A 21,974-nucleotide genomic window follows, 5' to 3' on the forward strand; every position below is an offset into this window, starting at 1 on the left:
CATTCCAAGGATATTCAGTGCCCTTTAAGAAGTACACTAATAGACAAGGTTGCAATAGTGTGAAGGCACTGAGTATGTTGGCTCTCACAAAACGAACTTCTTACACCCAGCGTTTGGACACTGCTGAGGACTTGGATCTGGAAGGTGATACATCACAGCTGAAGGATCATCTGGAGGAAGAAAAAGTGGCTTCCTTTGCCTGTGTTTTTTAACTCAGCTAAAAAACATGGGTTCAAGCTTTTTTCTTTTTTTTTTCTTTTTTTTTGGGGGGGGCGGGTGGGGGGTGAGCAAACAAAACCAAAACCTCCACCTGTCATTTTTCTTTTAGTTTTATAAGTAAAGCTAGACTGAAAAGCAGAAGAAGCTCAAATGTGATAAAACGTGGAGAAACAAGAATGTTGGTCAATTATATCTTCTTGTTCTGGTTTATTTTTTTTTTCAGTAGGCCTTGTAAGAACTGCTAATAAAAATATAAATAATATTTGACTTCATTAGCATACAACGGTATTAATGCTTATGATTTGTAAAAGTGGCCTGGCCAGCAAATACAATACTGTATAAAACTTCGGCAGTGACATCAGTTGTCATCTCCCACATTTGCCAGTAGTGGAATAGTACCTTTCTCAGAGTATAGGGTGTTGCAGGCCAAGGTCTGTTAATTATTCTGTTGATAATCGTATCAAGACCTGTGTTGAATGAGTTCCTGCCTGTGGGATTAACAGCAGCATGTGTTCACATATAAAGAGTGTTTATTTATCATTTAGTGTGCCTAAAATGTTTTTACTCTGGTTTTTTTTACCCTAATGTGTGTAGCGGTATCTGACAGAGAACATGACATTCTAGAATGGATTTGTTTCCAGAAATTTGTGTTCATTTTATTATAATTAGAGATTGTCCTTTTTGAAAACAGTGCTTTAAATGTCGCACGAATGCTAAAAGATCTACATGGCATCTCAGAAATTATCAGCCTGATACTGAAAAGACAGATTGATTAAAAAAAACCCCAAACAACCAAGAAACTAACAAAAAGGGGCTGGAACACTTGAGCGGAGGATCTGCACATCGCGCTCTCCTTCAGCAGTGTCGGTCTCCGGGGGCTGGTTTCCCCGGGTGCCGCCGGGCTGTGCCGGTCCCCGCTCCGCAGGGCGGCGGCGGCAGCGTGTCCCGGCCGCTCCGCTCCGCTCCGCTCCGCCGCCCCTGCCCGGGCTGCGCTCCCGGCCCCGCCGCAACGTCAGCGCGCGCTGCCCGCCGCGCTCCGCTCGTGCCGGGTGACGTCAGGATGCGATGGCCGTGACCCCCCGGCCCGGCACCCGCCGCGCGCCCGGCCTCACCTGCCGCCGCTGAGGAGCGCAGCCGCCACTGCGCGGGCTGCTACCGCCGCCGCCGCCGCCGCCACTGCGCGGGCTGCTGCCGCCGCCGCCACTGCGCGGGCTGCTGCCGCTGCCGCCGCTGCCGCCGCCGCCGCCGCCCCGGTGCGCGGCCGCAGCCCATCGTCCGGCGCCGCCGGCACCAAGCCTGCCAGCCCGGCTGCGGGCGAGGGGATGTGCCCAGAGCCCCGGGGGTCTCCGCGGCGACGCTGAGTGGGCACCAGCAAACACAGAGCCCAGCCAACGGGGGTTGTCATGCAAGCAGCGTGCTCAGGTTTCTCTCCTGCTTTGCTCTCATCCTGCTGCTGCATTTGAGATCATGTATGTGTTCTGCTGTTGGTTACCGGGGTGGTGGTGGTGGTGGTGGTGGTAAAAATCTGGGGTGGGAACAGTATTTGGAAGGATTAATATGTTAGTTTTGATTTAAGGGGATTGTTGTGTTCTTTGTGTTTTGTTGGGTCTTTTTCTTCCTCTTATGCCACTTATCCCAGCCCTTCATCTTTGCTAACACAGCTTTATCTTTATTATTTTTATTTTAGGTCGGTTAATATTGTAGCCTTTGGGAATGAAAGAGATGGGTTTTCTGAGGACAGTCAGCAGCTGAGCCTGATCTGGAGCTATCTGGTGAGAAGCGCTCTCATTTCCCAGATCGACAGCAGCTTGTCTGCGAGCCACATTGGGAGCCCAGTTTGTACTGAGTACCAAGCCTGCGCGTTTGGAAATGTCAGACTGGTGGTACACGACTGTCCTGTCTGGGTAAGAGATCAGTCACAATCTTTTTAACCACACATAACAGCGTAAACTGCTTTAATAAAATGAAAATATATACTAATTTAAAATTATTTTCTTTATTATGGGGTTTTACTTATATTTTCATTATTGCTAATATTAAAAGCATACAAAATGTAACCAGGCAAATGCTGCAAAATCTCCAAGGTGCTATGGAAAGTTTCTTATGAACAAGCTGCTGCCCACTTGCTCTGTAGGAAGGTGGTATTTTCAACTGTTTAGTGAAAATCTTACTGAAGGTAGCCCAAACGTAAACAAGAATACCTTTTCTGTGACACTGCATCATAAACACTCTCTCCAAATATTAATCAACAGTAAACCAAGTTGTATGTATCTTTTCTGTAAAAATGAAAAGGGAGTCAGTTTTCCAGCTTTGAAAAATGTCAGATTATAAGATTTTGTACCTTGCAGAATACAGTATATGGAGTAATTTCTAGTGCTGTTGTAATGAATAATCACATCAAACCATTATTTCCTTTATCTGAAGGTAAATACAAAGGGGTTTGGCACTGTTCCAAGTTGTCAGCACTTTTGTTAGTAAGTGAGATAACTTAGTTATGAGTACGAGCAGATCAATGATTATGTAAGAAGTGATGCTAATAATCTAAATTAAAACATAATTAATGACTACTTAGTAGCCTTAAAAAAAAATTAAGCTTAGCAGCTTTTAGAAATTAAAACAATAATCAGTTTCAGCTCCATAATTCTATCCTTAGGTTGATTTTGCAGTCCTGCAAGGGAAACTTTTGGGGGGATCTGCAGGAATCCTAACAGTTCCAGAAATACATGATCAGAAGTTTGCAGTCTTGAAACCAAGTGTTCCAGTTTAGGTGTCCTTCTGTTCTCTTATTTCTCATGCTTTTTTTGTCAGGGACGCTTACAGACACCAGTCCAGGTGGATGGGGGGATCCTGTTCTTACTCTTTGAAGCTGCATGTAACCTGCACATGCATTTTTCTGGAGTCATTGGAGCACAGCAATGAGTAAAAGCTCCTGAATATAAATTAAGGCTGTAGGACTTCAAAGGGTATTTCAGAGAACTGGAGGTTGGTAGGGCAGGTGGGAAGGCAAGCAAGGATAGCTGGGGAAGGGTGAAGAAAGGACCTGGATGGGAGGTGCAGTTCGTGTGGTTTTAGGTTGTTTTATTTGCATTTGCTTTTCTACAAAACAAGGTTCTTCAACTCTGGAGACCTTATAATGTTTGCCCTTGAAAAACTGGCTTGCTATTGTCTGGGACATTACATTTCGGAGGCCTCTTGTTTCTTCCTTTCTCAGCTAAAGGAGGCAGGAGATTTATTGCTGGGAATGATGAGGAACAATTGGCGTTTTTCACTTAGTACTCTTTGGACTCTGCAAGGGGTTATTTGTTCTGAGTGAAGCTACTTCCTTGTTAGGGTGAGGCAGAACAGGAGTTTTCCCATAGTTTGGATGCTTGAAGTTTGCTGCATCACAGTGATCCTTTCAGGACTATTCCTGTGGTAGCCTGGGGAAATGGTACAGGACAATTCAAAACATTGACTCACACTGCAGGTCATATTCTCCATGGAAAAGGGTTCTTGTTGCACGTAACTGAAACACAGAGAGGGTGGTATGGTGGGCCTTGTGTTATTTCCACCTCTGTCATCTGTGCATAATATAAAGGCAGATCTGCATTTTACCTGTGATTTGTATCTCATCTAGATTAAATCTGTATGATTAAGGCAAGCCAGTCCTAGACATAAACTTGGCAACTGAGTATGCTGATAGCTGTGAGTCTCCAAACTCAAGGGTGCCCAAGTGCTTTTTGCCTTCTGCAGCTGTCTGCCTGGAAAAGCAACGTGGATACAGGTTCTGCCAAGCAGAACATGGCGGGGATCCTTTTGTGAGGTAGATTGTGGCACAGGGTGAGTTTGCTGGTGTGCTGCTGCACCTGTCTGTTAGCCTAGGATGCTGCTCAACTTTTTGAGTTCTGCAGGAAGGGTCAACAGCTCAAGTGTCTTTGGTTGAACTCTTCACGGTGGTGGCACCCTTCCTGATGATATTATGATACAAGGCACCTTACTGTGTATTGTGTCTGTCTTTGAAAGGGCTGCAGCAAGGTTTTACAGCAGCTGCCAAAGTGCTCATGCACTGGTGGGTTGGAGAAACATGAAAGGTCTGGACCATGTGGTGAACACTACCATGGTGGCATTGGCCTGGTGGGCACTGTGCTGCTGTGAGGGAGTTCTGTTCTATAAGCTGAAGGTGACCAAAGGCCAGACTGCAGAGTAGGTAGGAAAGCTTCTTGGTCACGATCACCCAAGGCAATGCCCATCAGATGTTACAGACAGACATGGGGGAATGGTGTTTCCAACCTGCATTGGGACTGCTGTTTTCACGCAGCAGCTCTGTAAATCTTTTAATCTCCAGTGCAGGTACTATACTCTTTGATGTTGTATGGCTTAAAAAATTGCAAGGATAAATTCATGTTCGCCAACACGTAGAACAGCAGCACTGTGCTGTGAGAAGCTCTCTTTCCCGTGGCAGTTGCAGGATGCAGGGTGGAAGTGCCAGCTTTGGGAGGGGTGTTATCATTCATGCAGATGACATGGGGTTGTAGAGATAGTGGTGGACCATTCTTTTCAAAATCTGGGGTCAAAATGTCACCGTTTCCAAAACCATGTTGATCTCCACGTGTCAATCACTGGGGATATCACTATGGCCCACTGTGTCCTGTGCTGCTTTTGCAAAGCTGCATGCTGGTATCTCCCATGTGCAGGGGACAGATACCAAAGTGGACCAACATCCTTGTGATTCATGTGGCTGGAAAATGTTTTGACAAAAAATTAAGACCTAGGATGAGAGGAGATATAAGGAACTGGGGAAAACATACCTGTGTGCTAACATCCGTACTGAATATTGTGATTTTAATAGGTGATCAGTTGATGATGCATGCTCGAGTTGTGCGCTCATAAAGCATGTTGAACTAGCATGTCCCAGTTTTTCTAATTTTTTTCAGGGTAAACCTCAGTCTGGGAGCTGGTAACTTACAAGAAGAAATTTGCAAGATGAATTTTAAGATTCAGTTTGGAAAAGGTTGCTTTATTTAGCACTCTATATCAATTTTGACAGTCTTTGGGACTAAGTTGTCATTTTATCGGCTTCTGTATAGTTTTCAGCTTCAGCTACTTTACACTGAATTTTGTTATGCTTTTGCATATGTACAAGTAAAAACTGCAGAAAAAGTGCAGGCAAAATTTGTAGTACCTGATGGCAAGTGAGTCATCCTCAGCTTCAGAATGAAGCATAGCATGGGAGCTATAATGCATATTTTGATTAATTTGATTATAATGCTGGAAAATAAATGACAGAATGAAAACTTCACTTTGAGTGTCCCCTAGCTGCATTACCTCTTGTGTTCTTTCCTCCCTTGGAGCAGTACGATAAGGATGTGAGAGTGTTTTGGTCCTGAGCTGGGGGTCTTGCTGTCCTTTTTTAATTTTTTTGCTCTGTGAGCTACCTGGTCTGGGTTTTGGTTTTTTTTTTTTTTTTTGCTGTTGTTATTTGGTTGGGGGTTTTCTGTGTGTGTGTGTGTGTGTGTATTTTTTTGTTTGTTTGGGTTGGGTTTTGTGTGCTCGTGTGTGTTTTGGGTGGGTTTTTCTTTGTTTTTTGGTTTTTTGTATTTTTTCCCCCAGGGAACCATCCCTCCAGAAGTTTTGTGCTGTCCCCTAGTTTATAAAAACTGCCCATTTTATCTAGAGGTGCACTGACATCAGTGTCCTTGTGCTCCTTATCCTAGCTAGGCTCGCCTTCCCTTAACATGTCTGAAGGTAAAGGGATCTGATCCATTTTTTACTTTTATTTATTATTTTTAGAAATCAAATCAAATTACTGCTTCAGTATAAAACCACAGCTGGCAGCTTTTCCTTCTTTACTCATTTCTAAGCTTGGCTGTCTGAAGATGGCAGTTTACTACAGATGATTGTAACCTGGTAAATTATTTTCCCTGCTATGATCTTTATTTTTGCTTTTTAATTACTAAATTACTTTATGAGAGGACAACACAAGACAATGCTAGAATTTTTAATTATATATATATTTTTTTTTTTCGGGGTGTTGGGGCATCAGTGCAAGCAGTTAAAGCTTTTTTGGAAAGCCTGGAGTGAAAAACAAAAGTGGCATTCCAGGGTTGTGGTCTGCATTCCCTTACTTTCTGAGGAAAATACTTCCTTCTGTGCTGCAGGTTACTATGCTAAGTTCAGGGGACTAGTAAGTTTTGAAGAGTACACCCAGAAAATTTGTCTGCAGTGGACCTGCAGAAATTGCAGAGAAACCCTGAAAAAACAGGGAAGGGTCTGGTACGTGGTCTGGAAAGCATCACTGCAAAGAAGGATCTGCTGATGGAGAACGGGTCTGTAAATGGGTCCTGTAAATGGGAGATGAACTTTCCAATATTCCCGATGCAGCTCTCTTGGATCCTGGGGAGATCCCAGGGGAGCGGTCCTCAGGGGTGGCCAGGCTCCCTTGTCCCCCCAAAGCATGTTTACTGTCGCTGCTGCCCCAGATCAAGGGCTGGGCTAGGTGGGTATGGCGACATTTACGGGCAGCTTTTAGAGAGAGTGTGGGCATTGCAAGGGCACGTGTGCAAGGGATTTCACTGCCGTTCCATAAAGGCATTCATAAATTATTTTTAACAAAGCAAGTATTGTCCTTGTGAGGGGCCATGTGATTTTGTAGGAAAATCGCGTCTTCATTGCCGCTGAAGGCTTTTTTCTCAATGTTAACGCTTGAGAAGTATGATTTAGTAATGGCAAGAATATATTATCAGACTTACATAATGGAGGCAAGCAAGGAAAGAATGAAGCTTTTTTCCTAATGAGTCCTGAGAGGGATAGCAACAGAAGTATAATTATAATTAATAAGGTCGTAGTATAATAACCTTAGCTGTGCAGTTACTTTTTCCTGTTGTCAATGGCTGTCTTGGGAAATGGACTGTGCCAGCAGCAGGAAGCATGGCGAGAGGAGTAGCTGCTGCATCGGTTTCATAGATGGAGTCTGGAATTAGGTTTATTCCTGAATCTGAACTGTTATTTGTCATCTGAAGAAATTCCCGCTGTCGTTTTTGCATGAAAGCTTTTGTAAAAGTGATGACCAAGGAGGCTCCCAGCGCTGTCTCAGCGATGCCTTGCGCCGGTAACCCTTTGTTGTCAGAGTCTTTTTGGAGGATTTTCCCAGCAGAGGGCACCAATCCCGGCACTCTGTGCTACGCTTGGCGCGAATGGAAAGTAACTGTAACAAGACCTCTGGAAACACACTTTTCTCCTCTGTGTTTTTAAACATAACATCCATCTTCCGGAATGGGCTTTCAGGGTTGTTAAATATGTGAGGGCATAGGGAACCTGCACGACAGCAACAGAGCTGGCCGCTGTGAGATGCTGGGTTGGCATATTCTGCATTTTCCACTTTTGATGTACCCAGGGCTGGCCCTTACCCTGTGAAAGTAGGGTCCATCCCCACCAGAACGTCATTAACTTTAGTAAAAATCCTTCCTGATAGGATTAATAGAGACACGCGGCGGTGACACGGGGCAGTGGCAGAAGGCACAGACCTCCCCAGACCTGCTGCAACGTGCAGCCACATGCAACCTGGGAAGCTGTGACAGCCTGCACCACATTTCCATAGTGTTTCTTTCCCCTGGTAGTTAAAGAGGTGTGTTCGCACACCTCTGCATCTGTTCTCAGTAAGGATTTTGCCAGTGTTCCTCACACCTGCTGAGACGGAAATAACGGCAAGTTGTGCTAAGTACAAGAAGAGCAGGGGAATCCTACGAGGTGATGGCCACATTTTCTTTTCGTTGTTGTTTTGTTTTCCAAAATATAATTGCTTTTTTTATTAGTATTGTTTTCACTGGGGAAAAAAAGGAAACCACCTAGAGGGTTTTTTTGCTATATGATATTGACCTCTTAAGCCACTGTTTTCTTAAATGCATAAGCAGGCGCATGCAGACAAACACAAGCCTGCTTCAGCATACTCTGTTGGGAGTCCCAGCAGCAAGAAGAGCACTAGAGCTGCCACTGCTTGAGGTTAGTGCATGGAGGGTCTTCCAGCTGGCATTCTACTGGATGATGCTCTCCTTGGAGAGCCAAGATGAGAGCTGGGCCCAGAGGAGAGTGCGTGTCTGAGTGTGTGTCAGATACCTGGTGTCCTGTCCTCTGCGGCTGGTGGGCCTGGTGTCAGGACATTGATATGTAGAAGACCTGTCATCTGCTGTAGGTCAGGACTAGGTTTATGCTGAAGCTAAGCATGAGAGTCAGAGCTGGTCCTTGGGCATGGCTGTGTTCATACTGACCAAAAACTTAGAAATGTCAAAACAGAAATAACATGTAATGGTGTCATAATGTACTGGAGACTTAGCTCCATAAACAAACACATCACTACCTGTAAAAAATATGTTACATTCCATAAGAAGTTTCCATAAACATTATTTATCCTTAACACTTCAAGCTGTGGCAGATTTATTGTGTATTTCTGCACCTGTGCTCTAACCTCGCTGGTGATACTGCTGTTTGTCACCCAGCTCATGGAGATGTGCCTATGCAAACCTGGGCTGAGCTTGAAGACAGGCAGATAGAAGGAGACTCCAAGGGAACAGGCATGCGTTCTGGCTGCCAGCAGCATAGAACAGCTAAATATTCTATATTATTTTTTGGGTTGTATTATATTTTTCCCTTAAAGCTTTGTCATGTTAAATATATACAAGCCTACTAAAAATTCTCTGTTGAGATCTTCATCAGCTAAAACATAGTAAAGCTGTCCCTTGAAAATTCTCGGGTTTTGCCTGCCTGTGTGATCAGGCTCTGCAAATGCCCAGCTGGCTGGATGTCTCAAAGCACTGTAGCTGGTAGTCTTACTGCTAGAGGTGCTAAACATGTGTTTATGTGTTAACTTGATATTCTTAACACAGCCTAGATGATTCTGTTAAATGCTGGTGGAGATTTTCCTTAGCCTGGGGTTGTAACAGCCTCTAACAGAGTTGACTGAAAAAACATACCGAGAGCAGTGCTTTTAAAACTCTTTGTCAACATGGTGAATCAAAGAATAGCTATTCTTGATAATTTCTTAATTGCCTCTGGTTTTCTTATTCTAGAACCAGAAGAGCTATTAAAGGAATTAATGGGAATGCCTGTTATGCTCTTTAGATTATTTTCTGACTTATTTCTTTGTAAGGACAAGATCTAAATTGGGTGTGTTGTGCACTGAGAGTCCAGGCAAATATTTGTGGACTGATGCACTTCTGTCAAGTTCATGGTACCTCCTGTACTGAAGAGCATTGCAGGTACCTCACCCCAGATTTCAAATAATGACTATTTTGAAGTGGTCAAAAATAATTACATCGACAGTGCAATCCAGTTCACTTGTTGATACTAATAACCTTTTATATATTACTCTGGCTGCCATCTGTAATGCTTTTATTTTTGTGATCTGTTCTTCAAAAATCACATTGGTCCTCCCCAACCCAAACTTTGAGTTCTGCCCTTTTATCACTTCTGTGTTCATTTACTCCTCTTTTCTACATCTTTATTTCATCATTTCTAATTTCCTTTTTTTTTTTTTTCTCAAGATCCCAAGTTCTTCTAGCTTTACCTTGTGCTGTACAGGACTGTTATGGAATCTAGAATGACAGGATGTTTTGGGCTGGAAGGGACCTCAAAGACCACCCACAGGCAGGGACATCCCCCCAGCCCAGGCTGCTCCCAGCCCCGTCCAGCCTGGCCTTGAGCCCTGCCAGGGATGGGGCACCCACAGCTGCTCTGGGCAGCCTGGGCCAGCGCCTCGCCGCCCTCATCGTAAAAAATGCTTCCTTAAGTCCAACGAAAATCTGCCCTCTTTTAGTTTAGAACTGTTGCCCCTTGTCCCATCACTACAGGCCCTGGTAAAAAGGTGTCTCTGTTCCAAGAGGTCATACTATTTAGTTTTTTGAGTTGATTTCCAGTTCTTTGGACCAGTTCCAGATTTCTGTCGGGAGTTTTCAGTTAAGCACGTGTACAAAGCCATAGCTTTCATTGGTATTTGTGAGCTACCTTTAGGTAAAGCAGAAATTGTGAAATTACATACATTATATACACAATATACATTATATTCTGAAATAATAACTGTATATTACATCTAGATACAGCAGAGTTGTAAATTAACAGGATACCAGATAATTTTACAGTGGAAGTTTTACACTTACGGCACAGAACAGTGACAAAAAGAGTGTGAAGTTGGAAAAGTTAATTTTAGGTATGTGATGAAAGTCCTTAGCCTAAAGACATTAACACTTGCTAAAGCTACATGGAATCTCTTGAGAAGCAGATAAAAATTGTACTCAAGTGATGAAACTTGTATTTAAAGGTTCATAGGCACATAACATAGTTCTGTGTAACCCTTCCCCCAAAATGTTGTGATAAATAAAGGTTTTGTATGAATTGCTGCAAACCTCTACTGCTGCAGCTGCTTTTTTTCTTAATGAAAACACCTTGAAGTAATTAAATCAGTAATGTTTCTTCCTAAAAAGTATATTCCTAGGTGAACCCTGCTTTTTCTTCTTCCTGAAGAATTTCTGAATTCATAAAATAAATATATTTATTATAACGAATGACTTGTTCTCCAAAGAAGGCAATTACAAAGCATGAATTCTGCTCTTTATTGCTCAGCTGTACGGTTTTGCTTTAAGAGTATTGAACAGTTCACCTTTTCCTTTATAGACGGGAGATTTTTGATCAGTGTTTTTTCTGTTTAGGATATATTTGACAGTGACTGGTACACCTCACGCAGCCTCATTGGAGGAGCTGATATTATTGTGATTAAATACTCTGTCAATGACAAGACTTCATTTCAAGAACTAAAGGACAGTTATGTCCCAATGATAAAAAAAGCATTGAACCACTGCTCAGTTCCAGTAATAATTTCTGCTATTGGTGCAAGAAAAAACGGTATGTATCCAGTCGCCTGTAGTAATAATTATAATCTCACTTGGGAGTTAGATATGCTGTAATTTCAGCAGAAGCTCATTGTTTTTCCAAGTTGCTAACAGAAACAATTAGTCTGTCAGGATGACAGTAATATGTGCATGTATTATGGTTCTGTAGACTGGTGTATTGGCAAGAATATTATGCTTAATTAACTAACGCTAGTGATGAAAGGCATTCTATCCTGCTTTGACCTCTGCAATGAGTCTTCTTGTGGAGCCATCACACATGGGGATTAGATGTAGTGCTTTGGATTAAGCAGCGTACATCTGAGTGTATGAAACGAACCCTGTGGTTATGAGTTCTTTCTGGTCATGTCTCAGGTGTAAAATACCTCTAGTGTATGAGACTAAAACTGAGCCGGTCAGCTTGCAGCCACTGGAGGGTGGTGGAAAAGTCTGGGACATCTCTGGGATGTCTTTGGATGAACAGACATACCAGCTCTTTGGGTACCGCAAAGTGCCACATCCTACTGCATCAACGAAGTTGACCGGTCATGGCAAGAGTAGCTATGGTATAGATATGGTATAGCGTATGTGCCCACGCAGTGCCCTGTTAGGCTGCTCAGTAGTCTGCTGTAAGAACAATGCAAATTGATGTTACACTGAATATTTAAAGTTCTTGTTGTTGTTGCTGTTTAATTGATATGAAAATCACTGTTGCACAACTGAGGAAGAACCGAGTGGATGGAAGTGCCTGGCAGCCGACCAGGGCAGCACTGCTGAGATGGTTTGGGTACATGTTGGTAACTACTCTCTGTTTATATCAGGGAAATAAAGTTCAGAAAGAATACCACAGATAACAGTATAACAAACATACAAAATTCACTCTGTGTTTCCAAATGTTTTGTGTTGTGCTTTTGTTGATTTTCCTGTGGTCTTTTTAGTTGTGAGGCCTGATTTTTTTTCAGTAAAGCAATGAATGCAAAATTTGAGCCTGTAAGTTATCTTTTGCTTCATGAGTTTGGCTAAGAGAAGTGTTCCTGAGTACCGCTCCTGCTATGAGTAAGGGATGTGATGGATGCAGATGTAGACATTTATTTTATAATGTACCAAGAAATATTCAGCTATATGAAGTGTGTCTTCTGTGGACGTAATGTTCAGTTTTGCCAGCTTATATATCTTTCTGCTCAGTGATTAAAAAGGACTGTTGAAGAACTCTATAACAATTAAATCTTTATTTTCTTCCCTTTAGTAATTCACTGATAATGATCAAGTGTTTTTATGCTATGATTTACAGGGGTAAGAAATGTGCCATTCTGAAGGCACAGTCTTGCTAAAGTAATGTTTGTCTTCCCAGTGCCTTTTCTTAATTTTTTTATTTAAGCAGAGGATACCACCAATCCGAGTGACTCCACTACTGACATTTTTCTTTTCCTTTTTTTTTTTCTTTTTTTTTTTCTGTCTTTCTCCCTGGACCGTGGGAGAAGTCAGGCTCTCCAGCTGCGGTTTCGCTTTGGGACCTGCTGGAGCAAACTGCTGTGCACACACAGAACCCTTTTGTTTCTAGGAGGTATTTGTGAACACAGCAGTTTGCTCATAGAAATTACTAAGATCTTAATCCTCTGTAGTAGCAAATGGTGCTGCCAAAAGAAATAATAAAAAAAAGGGTGTTATTACATGTTATCCATAGGTCTGAACAGAGGAAATTAATGTAGTGCATGCATGGCACATTTGAAAGCACATCCATAGCCAGCAGGTTCTTACTGGCCTTAAGCAAAGTTGAGCCAGGGTGGCTAAGAGATTTTTGTCAGTTAACTGGCATAGTCATAAAAATACCTATTTTGGCTGAAAAAAAATCATGTAAAATATGTGTAATTGAATCATAATTCTGAGGCATGTACATGCTCATAACAGCCGGGACTACAGTGGAGTTTTTTCCCTTGTGTTAGTTACTGTGCATGCTTCCTGCATGGATAGGCCACAAGAATTAAATCTTTAAGGGTGACATTAATGAATGGTAGCACCTGCAGGCTAGCACAACACCTGTGCATACAAGGATACGGAGGCCCCAAGCCAAACCTGGCTTCTGGAAGTCCTGCTTGACTTTCCCACCTTAGGAATACCAAATGTAAATGACGCTGATGTCATATATGCTGAGCTTTGTATAGTAGCTAATATTTTGAATTCATTACTAAGAAGTTGGGAGTTTTTTTGCAGTAATTATAGAGATATCTTAATAGAAAATTGCTATGTTTCCATTTCCCTCTTAGTACTTTTCTAAATAATGCATGTTTAGAATTATTTCAGAAGCTAATCTTTCTGGATTATTTGACAGAAATGGCCTTTTTTGCATCACTTTTTATCCCAGGAGTACCTTGCACCTGCCCCCTGTGCACGTTGGACAGGAGGAGCTGTGTCACCACCTCCGAGGGAGTTCAGCTTGCCAAGGAACTGGGAGCCACTTACCTCGAGCTGCACACCCTTAATGACTTCTACATACAGAAGTACTTTGGAGGAGTGGTGAGTGAGAAACCACTGGGCTGAAAGCAGGGTGGCACGCACGGGAGGTGCACAACTGATGTCAGGGCTTTGGAGAGTGAGTGGAGGCACATCACGAACCCTCCCACCGAGGGCAAAATCCCACCGATGCGAAACTTAGGTTAGATACAAGGAAGAAATTATTTCCAATGAGGGCGGCGAGGCGCTGGCCCAGGCTGCCCAGAGCAGCTGTGGGTGCCCCATCCCTGGCAGGGCTCAAGGCCAGGCTGGACGGGGCTGGGAGCAGCCTGCGCTGGGGGGAGGGGGCCATGCCTATGGCGGGGTAGGGAGGAACTAGATGGTCTTTGAGGCCCCTTCAAAGCCAAACCAGTCTGTGATTCCATGATGCTAGCTGAATTGGCAGTACCAAGGTTGCTCTGGTTTTAACCAGTGTAGGAAAGCCATACTACACACTGCAATAATTTTGCCCCTCCTGTTCCTGTCCTTCTATCTTGCTAGGGTAGGGTAATCAAAACCCAGTTGGACAAGGCATTCGGCAGCCCCATCCCACATTGAAGGCAAGTCCTGTTTTGAGGAGGTGCCCTGAGTGGGTGACTTACACGTGCCCCTTCCAACCTGAATTATTCCATAATATGGTGTTATTTTAAATTCTGATTGCTCAAACACTCACAACTGCTCTACTTGTAAAGTGAGACAGTTGAATTGCCTTATTTTTTTAGCATAGTTATGTGGTTGTTCAGTACACAGTCATGACACAGTGTGCAATCGTGAGCTGAGCCTGGGGTCAGCAGCAGTGAAGCTGAACAAGGCAGAAGCTAAGAGTCTTGTTAAAATATCCCACTGCTAATGAGCTTGCTCTTTTCCCACTCCTCTGAAGAGAAGGAAGTACACTGAGCAGTTTCTCCATACAGTCTTCCAGATTTATTTGTCTTCTCCACAAAATTGTTTCACAGGGTTATTTAATTTTCAGTTTTATAAGGTATTTTAAGTTCAGACTATTTCTTTTTTTTTTTTTTTTGAAACTTATGGTTACTTTCCCAGTGGCATTTGGGTTTGAACAAAAAAATGCAGTTCTTTTGGCACAATAGTTTCACACGGTCTTTACAGCAGTAAAGACCAGACAGTATAGTGGTGTATCCATATGGTGTATTTTCCGTGGGAATTGGTAGTAACTTGGAATCTCTGGCACAACAGTTAGCCTGTTTTTATCAGATCCTTTCATTCCCAATGAAAAGCAAGGAACCAACTCAACACGTGGTCTAGCCAGAGTGTTTTTCTAGTTTTTAGCAAGCACTATACGTGCTACATTAACTCGGGTGATAAAAGCATTTAAAGACACGCATGAACTGAAACTGAACCATCCTTTATGCCTCTTTGTTCCTGTAAAAGAGGTCATTTCCCCTCAGAGACTTTTTTTGTTGCAGTGATGATCCTTGTAGTCTGTCCCGGTGAAGCAAACCTTGCCCACAAAGGTCACATGGCAATGTGGCTTTTTCAGGGGACAAGGCAGCACTGCATGATGGTGGCGGTTAGCTGCAAGCTGAACAGCTGGTATAAGGCTTTGTTATTTCCATCACCTGCACCTGATCATTATCCATTAAGCCTTATTCTACTCTGTAATTTGTAATTAGCATCTATGGAAATTGTAGATTGAATGTCATTTCTTGGAAGATTACACAGATGGAGAATTAATTACCATCTTTTGAATAAATAGTCTTTTAAATTGTGTTAATTCCACCGAAATGTGGTACCTTCTCCTGGTAAAGGAGCGCTGGGTCTCTCTTGTTCACAGTGGCAGTAGCTTCGGTCCTATTTGCAGTACCCATCGATTCTCCTTAGTCTGATGTCTAGGTTGTTCTTAAATAACTAGGATTTTTAAAAAATGCATTTCCTATTTTAGCTGGAATATTTTATGATCCAAAGTTTGAATCAGAAGTCATCTGCAAAAATGAAGAAAAGGAAAAAGGCGCAGAAGTGCCAGCGAGTTCAACCACCTCAGCTTGAACAGCCAGGTGCTTGCTGATGTCCGGTTTCTAGTATCGTTCATTATGTGTGTCATGTTGTTTGCACAATTAACATTTTGTGATCATTACTGTGAGCTGTGCTAGCTATCATCAGCTATTCTGGTTGTGTTGCTTTAGTTGCATTGTCTTTAAAGGATGGTTTAATTAATTTGGGGAGAAATGTATAGTAATATGTAACATTGCAATGGACTTCTAATTTATTTTAGGCAAAAATAGTAGGAGTGGGTTTCTGATGCACTTGATAAAATAATGCAAATGTGAATTAATAAAAGCTTTACAGAAAATCTTTACAGACAAATTATAAAAGAAAGTAACTACACTATGCTTTATTATTCTGCAATATCATCAAGCAATATTTTTGTTTGCAGTGACATACGTGGGAGACATGTATGCCCCTGCACATGATTTCTGAGCATCTGATGCATTCAGTCAGAGAAATAATTATTGACAAGTAACTGCCTCTCAATATGTAGCTGTCTCTTCTCACGTGTTTTAGAAATTCACCCAGATCCCTCAGGTTTGGGAATCACAGACAAGGTTTCTTTCAAACATAATGCCTAATGAGGTCTACCCTAGAAGGGTAGACACTCTTTACTCAACTAAGCATTTCTTATATTTCTTATTTCACAGTACTAAGTATTTCCATTTTTAGCATATCTTGCTTAACATATTCAAATGGCATACAAGAAATTTTCTTGTCAAGTCCTTTCAAAAATTGTCCTTCTGGGGATAGAGTTGTCCAGTGGTTAACACTCGCTTCAACTTTACAGTTATTTACTCACTGTCTTTTGCAGAAAAAATGCCAATCTTAAAGGGCGAAGCCTCGCACTACAACGCAGACCTGCACAACCTGCTGTGCTGCTGCCAGTGCGCGGACGTGGCGTTTTACCCTGAGGATCTCAGCACGGTGGTGGAGGCTCACAAGATCATCCTCTGCTCCGTCAGCCACCTCTTCATGCTGCTTTTCGAGGTGAAAACCCCCGCCGACATCTGCGACGCCTCCATCGTGCAGGTGGCACAGAGCCTCTTCGCGGTGGAGGCGGGGGCTGCCCCCCCCCCAGCCCCCCATGGTGTCCCACCCTGCGTCCCACCCGTCAGGGTGGTGGTGAAGGACCCTGTCTTCTGCTCGTGTCTCCCAGACGTCCTCCACTTCATTTATTCAGGTACCCGCCGGGAATGGGTCTGGCTACTCATTTCTCGTGCTGCTGATGTCTCGTGAAGGAGTACATGCATCACCCTAAGGACTGTGCCTTTGCTGTTGGGAGATGACATTCTGCCATGTCGCTATGTGTATTTTACCCCTTGTCATTAATTACAAACAAATATGAAGAAAGCCCTTCGCCTAGATTTAGTAAAAAATAAACTAGTTGTCATTCCAGATCTAATAAACATGAATTAATCCCAATATTTTACTGAACAAAGCCAGTAAGCTAACATCAGTAACATTCAAAATCTTTGCCAAAAAACCCCTAGAGTTTGAGACAGTTTCAGATACCAGGCTTTTAAAATATTTAAAACAGTTCTAAACACATTGATGAGCGTGCAGGGTTACTTAAGAAAGCTCAGGTGATTCCTCTTCTGGGTATGGTGCTGCTGAAGAGAAAACGGCGGTACCTGGTTGGAGTGCAGGGGGCTCTGATATGCTGCATGAGTTTTGCTGTCAGTTCAGTGCAGGCAGGGACCTCACCCACCTAACGACAGTTGTCTATTAAAATGGCACTTTTATTTTTCCAACTTTTCAAATGCTGCTTAGGAATCCTCAGGTGAAAGAGATTTTTTTTGTCTTGAACTGGTATCAGGTGATACCCATTTGTTCTTTATAAAATACTTTGCAAGCTCACAGTATGTAAGAATATGTATTTTTTTATTTGTTGAAATAATTAGTAGGGTTTTAATGATGTATTTTGATTTTCACTGTAATAAATTAAAAAGCCCCAAATCATTATAATGTTAGAGCTACATCTATAAAGAAGCTTAGTCAATGTCTGTATACTGATACCTGCCTGACATGTGAAAAAGGATTTCTGCCTCAGTAGCTGAGACATGAACACTGGCTTGTGAAGACACAAGGGACACTCTTTCAGCTTTTAGAGTCTGTGCATTGAAAACAATCCTTCCTGTTCTTTCCAAACCAGTGTCAAGCACAAAGAACAGATGCAGAAGTTTTTCAGTGTGAATGGGTTTGTTTTTTTTCCAATTGGTGACATGAATAGGGGATTGAACCTGGAGTGTCAGCAGGTGATAGGTAAGTGCAGTATCTTCATCTGTTACCAATTACAGCTTTGGTCAGCTGCCTTTTGTGCACTGATTTTACTTTTTACTTTTGTTTATGTCAGCCGAAGAGGTGGTGTACAGCTGTGGGCAAAACCCTGCAGTAAGTCACAGCTCCCGACACGGAGGGCACTGCAAAAACCCATTGCAGCGTTTGGTGCCTTTCAGAGGTGACCAGGTCTTTCAGACACTTGAGGCATGGGCTGAGAAGAGATCGGATTGTGATTGTCATTGTGTTCAGCTTTTCAGCACCATGACATCATGCCCATGAGAATATAAACATGTACAGCCTATATGATATCTATACAGGAGTTGATAAAGCTAAAGATGCTTTAGCTTTAGGTTTCTGAAAAGGCAGAGTGCCTTCAGTGCCATGCTGACTTGTGCTTTACCCTGAGCTTTATCCGTCTCTGCCTCTCCCGTGCTGCGTGGCCATGGGGATCGGAGCTGGAAATTACCAAAAAGCCCCATGTTGTCTTTGAGACTTACTCCAGCAAAGTGTATAAAGATAAACTGTCTTTTGTTTTAACACCAGTCAACATTTTTCATTTTTCCAAGGGAGTTATTGAGAGACCTGTGAGAATATCATGTCTTTCACTCTGAAAACAAGAAAAAAAAATCCCACTGCAAACTTTCTGATTTTTTTAGCTACCAATACTCAGAACGTAACTGTGTGTGAACCTTTTCTGGTTCAGACAGCTACGAAACAAGCCAACCAGCAATGTGAGCAGAAGCTAAACTACTCCCATAAATATTGAAACAGGATGATTTTTTTTTTTTTTCTGAATGTTCAGTTGCAATATGTAGTGATTGAACCGGGAGGAACTCAGAAATTGGTGTTGAAAGCAAGGGAGATGCCCTAGTTTTTCTGTACTTGATTGCCATCTTGTGAAACTACCATGTGCATTTTACTCTGGAAGAATTGCACTTTGCCCTTCTGAAGCACAAAGTTCTGCATGATATATGTGAAAAAAATAGTTTCTTCAGGACCTCTTTGCCATGGATGTCATCTTTTCTCTGCTTGCTAAGGCCTGTGGCTTGTGGGTTTGTAATCTGACTTTACCTGGTCTCATGACAGGTGCTTTCCAGTGGGACCGATTGGAAGAGGATATAAAAAAGAAGCTGAAGGATCTGGAAAAAACTGAACATGTGCTTGAGAAAGTTAAATGTATCCTGAAAATTCCAGGGAAGGTACATCTAACTCTTTTGGGGTAACTGTTAGTGTTAGTTACTCGAGTTCTTGGGAAATGGTTTTGTAGGCGAAGTTTCCCTGTCAGTCTTTGATTTAAACTTTAATGTAACTCACCTTGGCTTACACAGCTTTTACTGCTTTATCGGTGGGTTGTTCACAGGTGTGTACAAGTGCTGATTCCTCTGCAGAATTAATGTAACCGGTAAAAAGCTACATGAGTAGATACCCTAAAAGGATTACTCCACAGCGTTTCACGTTGCATTAGCAATATGGTTACATGTTGCTAATTCTCATGTAATAGAGGCTTCCCAGGAAAGCTTTGATTTCCTCAAGGTGTGCCAAAAGTTATGCTTCTGCCGTAGATGAGGAGAGGTAGTTTCTGTCATAAAAGCCATACTGTGGAGAGCTGTCTTTAATTTAATATATTTAATTCAGCCGATGACTTTGCAGTAAAATGTCGCATTATGTTGTTAATAAAAATGTATGTCACATTATTATGTTAATAAAAAGTTACAATATAGAATTAGTTTTAACAGCCATTTGGAGGTAGGGCTTATACATTCCCTGATGCTATAGAACTTGCACAAAGTATCTATGTCAGTTTAAATGGAAATCATCTCAGGCTGTCTTGAGATAACATAATATAAATAAAAAAAAGTTACTTAGCTATTTTAAGCTTCTGATCATTTGATTGCAGGTTTGCCAGCCCTAAGGGTCCACAGCTAAAACATTCATAAGGTTGGACTTAGAAAGTCCTGAAAACTCTTAAGATAATAAGCCTCAATTGTTGTTGCTGTTGTTGGTTTTAGGTTTGTTTTATGCCTTTGTGGTACTCTCACATTTAAAATTTTTTCTTTAAAGGCATAGAAATTAATTGCGATTTTTCATGATAAAATTAAGTCTTAATTAATGGCTTAGGTAAGATTTTAAACCATAAATTCAACTGCATCTGAATTTCATGTAGCACAATCTAGTGATGTGATTTTGATGTTTTTCCTTTTGGTAGCTTTAGATTACATTTCTTAAGTAAGAAAAACAAAATTGAAAACTAGGTGGAAGTACAACGTGTCCAGATTATTGTAAAAGAAGTCTGTGCTTCAGCCTGTGAGCTTCCTCTGCCTCTGTGGAGGCAATATCAGGCGCAATATCAAGAAACATGCAAATTTTAACTCCCTCTGTGCAGTGTTGCACCGGCAGGTGGATGTGTGTCCCATCAGTGCTCCTCCCAGGGCCCTCAGACCTTGTGTTACTGCAGCCTTGGGTCTGAGCAGGGCACCTATGAAGAAGTTTGGAATCCAGAAAATTTGTGATGCAGTCAAACCTACCAGGAGGTTCTGGATGGGGGAACTTTGTCACAGGGCAGAGGGTACAAGAGGGTACAGCGGCAAGAGCTGGGGTCTGACTGTAGGAGGCAGGCTGAGCAGCATTAGCAGAAGGACATAAGGCAGAAAGCAAAAGGCTGTTGTTTAGTTTCCCCATATAAATGATATCTTGTCATCTTTTATTCTGTGGGCAGCTCTATGTGACAGTGTTTTATTAATAATTTATTTTGCAGCTAAACACTGTAAAGGACTGCAGATCTCAACAGATAAAACGGCTGTATAATACTTCTCTCAGGCTATTCTTTAACACGCCTGTCCTAGCTGATGTAATCTTCAAAATACAAGGTATGGTGCCTCTGCTGCTGTTGACATGGGCACTGCTGCACCTCCAGCATTTATCCTCTCTGCAGGAGAGTGGGAAATGGAGGTGACTGTGTTTCTGTTGCATCAATGCTAAGAAAACACATATATGCTTTGCTATCACTATGGAAAGCAGTTTTTGCTTAGAACTGACCTTTGTCCATATGGATGCTTTACAGCAAGTGTCCAGTCTCAACGTGGTTTGTCAGGGCTGAGCCTGTGTGAATCCCCCTCCCCTGTCAGGGCAGGCTTTGTGCCTCTCTGATTTACACGCACTCCTCGGAGGCTTAGCAAAATGAGGGATGTGCTGCTGGAAAGGCTTCTGCGATGGCATAGCACCAAGGTAGCAAGGCTAAACCAGGGATTGCATCACAGGGGGCAGTTACTGTATTTTAAAACTGATCTATCTCGCTTACGTTCCCACTTGCACAAGCATCAGGACATACCAGAGGGCTCTGCCCAGCATCAAACCTTGGCCAGGCATGGACTGCAGTGACCACGTTTATACTCATTGCCCTCAGTGAAAGCTCAAGAGATACTGGTTACTGACGCCTGACCACCTCCCCTTTGTCCCTCTCAGGCTGACGCTGGCTGTGGATGTGCCTTTCTTTACCCTCCAGAAGCTGACAGGGATTTATGTCCCACTCTTGTGCCTCCTTAGGCTTTATTCACTGCCCTTCTTCCCCCAGTGTGGGCACCCCTAGAAATGCATGTGGGTGTGCTGGAGTTCTGATGACTTGCTAATCTAGGTGCCACCACCACCAGCTGTGTGCCACCGCCCTTCCAGATGCTCCTTCTTCAGGTTCCTGTATCGCAGGTCTCTGCGACTTCGGTATGATAGGTGACTCCTTACAAAAGCAACCTCCAGCCTTGCAGGTGCCTAGCGTGGACCTGCCTGTTCTCACCCTATGAGGGTGAGAAGAAACACTTAAAAGAAAAGCCTCTTGAGATGGTGGCAGTTACCTAGTCCTCTTTGTGGCCAGGATTAAGAAGTTGGTTGGGAGCAGAGACCGGCTGTCTGTGCTGAGTTGTCTGTAGCAGGATGTGGAGGTAGGAGGGCGGTTGGTGGCATTACACAGGTCTGCTCACAGAGGTGCCTCAGCAAAGGTGTGGGCAGGAGCCGCGCCGCTGAAACCATCTTCTGGTCCCATTTTGTCTGCAAAGAATATGCTTGGGTGCACCGATATGCTGCAGCATCATGATTGATTTTTTTCTGGAAATTAAAGGCATTCGCCCTTAA

At 42.8% G+C, this 21,974-nt stretch overlaps 1 protein-coding gene across 1 annotated transcript in view; it reads left to right on the forward strand.

Annotated features, from left to right (window-relative positions):
* The first annotated feature begins 1,466 nt into the window (after nucleotides 1-1,466).
* RHOBTB3 (Rho related BTB domain containing 3) overlaps nucleotides 1,467-21,974 on the forward strand; it is a 29,256-nt gene continuing 8,748 nt past the window's right edge. Inside the window, exons 1-8 of the mRNA XM_027786070.2 lie at nucleotides 1,467-1,688; nucleotides 1,907-2,123; nucleotides 10,896-11,088; nucleotides 13,435-13,586; nucleotides 15,466-15,577; nucleotides 16,384-16,752; nucleotides 18,939-19,051; nucleotides 20,608-20,719. Of these exons, the coding sequence (XP_027641871.2) occupies nucleotides 1,687-1,688; nucleotides 1,907-2,123; nucleotides 10,896-11,088; nucleotides 13,435-13,586; nucleotides 15,466-15,577; nucleotides 16,384-16,752; nucleotides 18,939-19,051; nucleotides 20,608-20,719 (1,270 nt within the window). The 5' untranslated portion in view covers nucleotides 1,467-1,686. The remainder of the gene's footprint in view (nucleotides 1,689-1,906; nucleotides 2,124-10,895; nucleotides 11,089-13,434; nucleotides 13,587-15,465; nucleotides 15,578-16,383; nucleotides 16,753-18,938; nucleotides 19,052-20,607; nucleotides 20,720-21,974) is intronic.

Source organism: Falco peregrinus, chromosome Z (assembly GCF_023634155.1).
Source record: "Falco peregrinus isolate bFalPer1 chromosome Z, bFalPer1.pri, whole genome shotgun sequence".
Taxonomy (NCBI): domain Eukaryota; kingdom Metazoa; phylum Chordata; class Aves; order Falconiformes; family Falconidae; genus Falco; species Falco peregrinus.